This window comes from Otolemur garnettii, unplaced genomic scaffold (genome assembly GCF_000181295.1).
Source record: "Otolemur garnettii isolate 467f Iridium unplaced genomic scaffold, OtoGar3 scaffold00105, whole genome shotgun sequence".
In the NCBI taxonomy this organism is placed as follows: Eukaryota; Metazoa; Chordata; class Mammalia; order Primates; family Galagidae; genus Otolemur; species Otolemur garnettii.
Genome location: NW_003852500.1, coordinates 2,302,474 through 2,309,771, shown reverse-complemented (window position 1 = coordinate 2,309,771; position 7,298 = coordinate 2,302,474). Strand labels below are relative to the sequence as shown.

Here is a 7,298-nt window from a genome sequence, read left to right as displayed (position 1 = left end):
AAAGAAAGAAAGAAAGAAAGAAAGAAAGAAAGAAAACCAAAAAGGAGCATAATTCAGATCCATAAAGAAGGCCTGGTGGGTATCACCACAACAATAGGTGGGCAGCTTGGCCAACCATGGGGTAGTCCCTGGAGTGAAAACTCTGGATTCAAATGGAGCCACTGGGTGGTTAGATGAGGGTATAGGTGAAAGTGTCATGCTGCCTGGCTTGAGAGCTAAAGACCCACATGCCATTGTCATCTAGACATTTATAACAGTCAACTGGGGGATCCCAGACAAAACTAGGAATAGGTTTTTCATTTTAGGAAACATCCATCTGCTGACAAATTGGACAAACAGATGTGGTTCAATGGAATGCACTTCCCCACTGCAACGGGATGTTAACCACCAAAAGGGAGGAAGCACTGACACCTGCTACGACGGGGATAAACCTCTAAACTGTGATGCTGAGTGAAAGAGGCCAGACTCAAAAGGCCACACAGTGCGTGATTCCATTTATATGAAATGTCCAGAACAGGCAAATTCATTTAGGCAGAAAGGATTGAAGATCTGATATGTGCTACAGGGTTGCAAAAAAGCCCAGCTGAGCTAATACTACTGGCATCCTGCCAGTACTGGGTTCTGAGCTCCAGCCCCAAGCCAGCAGGGGTGGTGCAGACACCAAGGAGACTGGAACCAGGAAGGGCAAGTGCAGCCCAAGATGGACCAACTCGTGAGGAGCAGAGCCATGGCAGACACACAGAGCAGAGGGCTTGGGTGTCAATGAAGAGGCAGGTACTTGGTCTTCTGTGAGCTGAGTCAATAGAGGAAATAGGGCCTGACTTGGTGTGTGTCCAGGAGCCCCTGGGATGGTTAGCCAGAGGTAAGGGGCATATTCATCACCAGCAGAAGGAGCCTGGCTCTATCTTTATGGTTTGCCTGTTCCGGACATTTGAACTCTTCTCTCTTTTTCCCTTTTCCTTCCCTTCCCTCCCGTCCCCTCCTCTCCCCTCCCTTTCCCTTCCCTTTCCCCTTTCCCCTTTCCTTGATGATGGAGACAGGGTCTCATGCTGTCACCCAGGCTGGAGGGCAGTGGCACAATCATAGGTCACTGAAGCCTCAAATTCCTGGGCTCTAGCAATTCTCCCATCTCAGCCTCCTGAGTAGCTGGGACTAAAGACACGTGCCACTATGCCCAGCTATTTTTTTCTGTTTTTGTAGAGACAGGGTCTTGCTGTGTTGCCCAGGATGGTCTCAAATTCCTGGCCTCAAGTGGCCCTCCTGCCTCAGCCTCCCTAAAGGCTGGGATTACAGGTGTGAACCAGTGTACCTAGCCTGTTCTGGACATTTTGTATCAATACAGTTGTACACTACGTGGCCTTTTATGTCTGGCTTCTTCCGCTCAGCACAGTGCGTTCAAGGTTCCTCCACACTGCACCATGGATCAGGGCTTCATTCCTATTGATGCATGCATAATATTCCACTGGATGGATGGGCCACATTTCATTCATCAATTCACCCGTCGGTGGACACTTGTGTTATGACTCATTTTCATGACTGTGGGCTTATAATAGCTGGGCCCTGTCCTGTGCTCCTAACTCCTTTCCTAACCTGGCTGGTGCATTGAGGGTTGCTGAGGCCCAAACAATGCCTCAGGGGCTCTCTGTGGTGCCTCTAGTTGAGCAGCTGGCCCATGGGCTCCACCACATCAGGCCTGTTGGGTATGAGATGACATCCCAGCAGGTGAACAGCTCAGCACAGCTGAAGCAATGTCCTCAGCCTCTCAGTACCAACCCTGGGAGTTTTGCTAAAGACTTGGTAGCAGGGTGCTTCATGCATGTGTGGGGCATGAGGCAGGACCCCAGAGCAGACTCCCACATGAAATCCTGGGCTGATAGCAGGACAGGCATTTCCTGCGCACAGCAATATGGGCACAGATGGTTTCAATGAAGGCCTCAGAGTAGGGGAGAAGGGAATGAGAAAATACAACACCTGACTGTCAGTACCACTGGGAAGGTGCCAGGCCCCATCCAAAGCATAATAACCTTACTGCAAGATGAGTTCAGTGCCACCTTCATGCCCATTTTAGAGATGATAAAATAAAGGTCCAGAGAAGTTGAGTGAGTAGCTTCAAGTCACCCAGCAAAGAATGGATGTATTAGGATTCTCTAGAGAAACAGAACCAATAGGACACACACACACACACACACACACACATATATAAATATACATAGAAGAATAAGATTTATTATGTATACACATACTCGCACATGTATATGTTGAATAGATTCATTATAAGGTATTGGCTCGTGCAACCATGAAGGCTGAGAAGTTTACAGTCTGCCCTCTGTGACCTGAACACCCAGGAAGGCCAATGGTGTAATTTGAACGCCTAAGCTCTATAGAGCCAATGGCATAAATTCCAGAACCACGAGTGTGGAGGACGGGAAGATCGACGTCCCAGTTCAGCAATCAGGCAGAGAGTGAAACCAAACTTCCTCTGCCTTTTTGCCTATTCAGACCCGCAACAGATTGGATGGTGCCCATGCCCACACTGGGGAATGTTCTGGAAAAATCCCCAAACAGTATTAAAAAAACCACTCCCTCAAACTGAGATGGAGCTGAGAGACCAAAGAAGGATTCAGACCAGTTCATCTTGGTGAGTTAGATGAGTTTATTAGAGGTTTATTTACACGGACTTACGTCTGGGTGGTACAGGACTTTTTTCCACAGGAGCTTTTTTGCACACAAAACCCGGCATCTGCCCACCCTGTGGTTTTGCTTTAAATCTAAGGTCCCAACCCCTGGGCTGTGGACTGGTACTAGTCCGTGGCTTATTAGGAACTGGGCTGGACAGCAGGCAGGGAGTGGTGGGTAAGCGAGTGAAATGTCCACTATATTTACAGCTGCTCCCATTGCTTGCATCACCGCCTGAGCTCTGCCTCCTGTCAGATAAGCGGTGGCATTAGATTATCACAGAGCATTAACTACTGTAAACTACATGTGCTAGGGATCTAGGTGTGCTCCTTATGAGTATCTAATGCCTGATGATCTGAGGTAGAGATGTAATGCACTTGAATTATCCCAAACCATCCCTGCCTCCCCAGGTCCATGGAAAAATTGTCTTCCCTGACGTCAAAAAGGTTGGGGACTCAGCACCTGTGGCTCAAGTGGCTAAGGCGCCAGCCACATGCACCTAAGGTGGTGGGTTCGAATCTAGCCCGGGCCCGCCAAACAACAATGATGGCTGCAACCAAAAAATAGCCGGGCATTGTGGTGTGTGCCTGTGGTCCCAGCTACTTGGGAGGCAGAGGCAGGAGACTCACTTGAGCCCAGGAATTGGAGGTTGCTGTGAACTGTTATACCACAGCACTCTACCCAGGGGGACAGCTTGAGGCTCTGTCTCAAAAAAAAAAAAAGGTTGGGAATTGCTGCATTAAATCTCTTTCCTACAAGCAATGCAGAGTTTTTACAATGTATCTGCTTGTTAACAGTAGAGCAAATCATGCAGGCACAGTACCATCATCATAGCTACCATGCAACCCATGTTATGTTAATGAGATTACAACTTTTCATAGGGTAGGGATTTTAGTATTACAGTTAGCTAGAGGGCACTGCAGGACAACCAAAACAGCTCTAAAGCATGCAGCATCAGTTTGAGCCTGGCCATTTCAAGGCAAGAACATGCTGGGTGCTTGGGGTCCAGTAATTGTCTCAGTACCTGTTTAATCTACTTTGTAACAATTTTGCTGAGCACTGCAGGCTGGCATGGTATTTTTGTTAATCTGCTGTTTTCCCTCAAAGAGGATCATCTGTTTTATTCAGTCTACCAATACAAATGCTAATTCCTTCTGGAAACACCCTCACTGACACAGGCAAAAATAGTTTTTGGCTATCTGGGCAACCCTTAGCCCAGTCAGGTTGACACCTGAAACTGACATTGCAGTAATGAGGGGGGAACCCCAGACCTAACTGCAGCTGCCATTTGTTAACCACTTGAGGTGTGATCTGAAGACAGGCTGGCCTGAGCTTACCACTCTGGTGGAGCTGCTAAAACAGGTTGTAAAAAATCAAAAGCCCTACAACAGGGGCTGTGCTAGTCAGACCAAAACCCACAAGGTTAAATTCTGGACATTTTTTTTTTTTTTTGGAGATAGGATCTCACTCTGTCATTCAGGCTATGTGCAGTGTTGTAATCATAGCTCAATGAAGCCTCCAACTCCTTGGGATTACAGGTGTACACCACCACTCTCAGCTGACTTTTGAATTTTTGTAGAGAAAGGATCTCATTGTGTTGCCCAAGCTGGTCTCAAACTCCTGGCCTCAAGCAACCCTCCCTCCTCAGCCTCCGAACTGCTAGGATTATAGGCATCAGCCACCACACCCTGCCTGGGAATCCCTTTATAAGAGAGCAAGACTGCTGCTTTCTAGTATTTGGGGTCATCTGGGGAAGAAGCTGAAGCAAGAGAAGAGCCCTACATCAGGATGTGTCAGACACAGAGTGGGACAGAGATGTGTCCTCAGCCAACCCCAGACTCCCTTTCATGGGTTGAAGGAGACCTCAGATCCCAGAAGCCTAGCTTCAGTGTTCCCTGCCCAGAAGGAATGGGAGGGAAGGGCTGGCCAGGAGGGCAAGGTGCCAGTGTGGGAAGTATGACGAGTCTAGAAGCTGTTGGTGAGTTTCATTTGGCTGACATGGGGGCGTGGGCTCAATGTTCCTATCTGGGCCTGAGCAGAGGTCACCCCAGTCCTTCTCTGTGCACCTGTGACCTTGGTGTCATCCTGTGGGTACCTTGTAAGCGCTGGTGGCATGATGGTGTAGTTTGGACTTGGAGCCTTTTTCATGGGGTGGGGGGGCCACTGCTCCCCTGAGCCAATTGTCTTCCCCTTACTACCTCAGCATTCAGCTCTCCCTGTTTTTCTGTTTCAGCCTGAAGGAGTCCCCCGGGCGTACACATACAGTGCTTTCTTCTGTCCCAACGGTGAGTGCCCAGTGCCTACTCTGCTAAAGAGAGGCTGCTAGGTCCATCTGGATGTTCCCTGGCCCCTGGCTCCCAGTGTCTCGCTCCTGGTACTGAGTCAATCTGATGACAGAGTGATCACAAATACAAAGTAATTTTACACAGTTTATCCCATAAAAGAAAGAGTGAAAGTAAAGAAAGAAATTACACAAAGTGAAAATACGTTCCAGAGAGAGGGGAACGGGTCAGTCTGCACGAGTGGAGGAGGACCCAAGTCTGAGCACACACTGCCTTTTGTAAGCTCACCAATTTGTCCCACCTTCCTTTTGGCAGAATTGGTGGTTGTTTCCTGCCTTGGGGTAATTGACAGGTTGGGGTTAAATAATAGTTTACTTCGCAGGTTTAATTAGGTGGTAATGAGCTCTAGGTCAGTTATAGGTCACTAGGAACTTTTACTATGTGTGTTCTGGCTAGGAAATGGTTCCTAGTTGCAGTTTGGCTCCTCACGGGAATTAGTTCCTTCTCCCTGCCCTCAGCCACTTCCTTGCTACCTGTTCACCCTCCCCCTGACCTAGCAGAGCCACCTGGCTAGGTCAGGACTGTGGCAGCTTTCCCACTGCAAAAGGCACACCAGCCCTCCCTGGGGGCAGAGGGCATAGGTGGTTAGGTGGTGAGATGTCCTGGTTGGGGACAGCCATAAGCTGGAGTGAGGGCTGGGCGTCCACCACAAAGGGAGTGAACACACAGGATTGTATGTTGTTGACACCAAGCAAGGGAAGAAGGGACAGGCTGTGGTCAGCAGTAGGACTGTCCTTGGGGGTCCTGGGTGAGAAGCCCAGGGTCACGGGAGGGGAGAGCTTAGGGTCACATCAGCAGAAAGTTGTGGGCTTGAGTGTGACCCAGAGGTACAAGCAGCATTGTGACTCGGCAGAGGAAGATGTGCAGATGAATTAATTTTTCTGTTTTTTTGTAGTGATGAGGTCTTATTCTTAATCAGGCTGCTCATGAACTTATGGCCTCAAGTGATCCTCCCACCTCAGCCTCCCAGAGTGTTAGAATTACCGGCATGAGCCACCACTGGGTTGGCCTCTAGCTTTGTTCTTTATTGAAGTAGGGCAATCCTAGGACCTTTGCATTTCCATATGAATTTTGGAGTCTGTTTAGCAGTTTCTCCCAAAAAGCCTGCTAGGATTTGATGGGGATTTCATTGAATCCGTAGATGGTTTGGGGAAGAATTAAATCTTCACCATAGCATTGTCTTCTCTGACCTGTGAACACAGTCTGGCTCTCCACTGATGTGGGTTTGGGTTTTTAGTTTCTCTCAGCAGCCGTTTGCAGTTTTCAGCACCTCACTCATCTTCTGTTGGATTTGTCCCTGAGCATTTTATCTCATGTGCATTATTATCAATGCTGTTGTTAAGCCAGTATCATCCCGTCACATATGTCTCCTGTAGCTGTGTGGCCTTTGTGGTCCCAATGCTTGCCTCTGGCACCAGCAGGGAGGCCGGGGTGCCTCCACGTGCCCTCTCAACTCCTAATCTCCTTTCCTCCATCCAGAGAGAGTCCACATCTCCACTCCGAACAAGTACGAGTTCCAGTATGTGCAGCTGCCGCTGCGTCTCACCCATTTTGACGTGTCCGTGCGAGCCCATAATGATGCCCGTGTGGCCTTGTCTTCTGGGCCCCAGGACACAGTGGGCATGATTGAGATCGTGCTGGGGGGGCACCAGAACACGAGGTCATGGATCTCCACCAGCAAGATGGGCGAGCCTGTGGCCAGTGTGTACACAGCCAAGATCCTCTCCTGGGATGAATTTAGAACGTTCTGGATCAGCTGGCATGGTGGGCTCATTCAGGTACTGCAGGACTGGCTGTGGGGGGAGGGGGCGTGGAAACCCCATATTCCTCCAGTATTTCTTGCTTCCTGTTGCGTGCCAGGCTCTGATGGGTAGATGGGGACGAGTGAGCCGAAACACAGAGCACCATCCTCAGGTTGCTCAGTCTTGGTGGAGTCAGTTGCCCCCCTCCCCCAGATTAGCAATCTGGGGCAGAGACAGGTGGTAGGTGGTCAGGCAAAAAGGAAGAGTGGGTACAAGCGGGTGAAATGGAGGCCAGGCCTCTTTTTGAGGCCAAGCAAAAGGAATATAGAAAAGGATCAGCTAATACAGCTTCCTAGAGGAGGGGCATAATTAAAGTGGGTTTTAAAGTATGAATAAAAGTTTAACAGGCAGAACAGGGAACAGAGAACATCCCCGGCAGAGGGAAGAGCATATTCAAAGTTTCAAAGATTTATAAGGAGGTCAATCACTTTGGAACCCACAAACACAATGCTTGTGTCCTGATGGCCATTTAACAGAC

At 49.1% G+C, this 7,298-nt stretch overlaps 1 protein-coding gene across 1 annotated transcript in view; it reads left to right on the top strand.

Moving 5' to 3' along the window:
* Positions 1 to 7,298, top strand: part of CPAMD8 (C3 and PZP like, alpha-2-macroglobulin domain containing 8) — an 85,475-nt gene that overhangs the window by 56,548 nt on the left and 21,629 nt on the right. The window contains exons 23-24 of the mRNA XM_012809386.1: positions 4,910 to 4,961; positions 6,498 to 6,796. Of these exons, the coding sequence (XP_012664840.1) occupies positions 4,910 to 4,961; positions 6,498 to 6,796 (351 nt within the window). The remainder of the gene's footprint in view (positions 1 to 4,909; positions 4,962 to 6,497; positions 6,797 to 7,298) is intronic.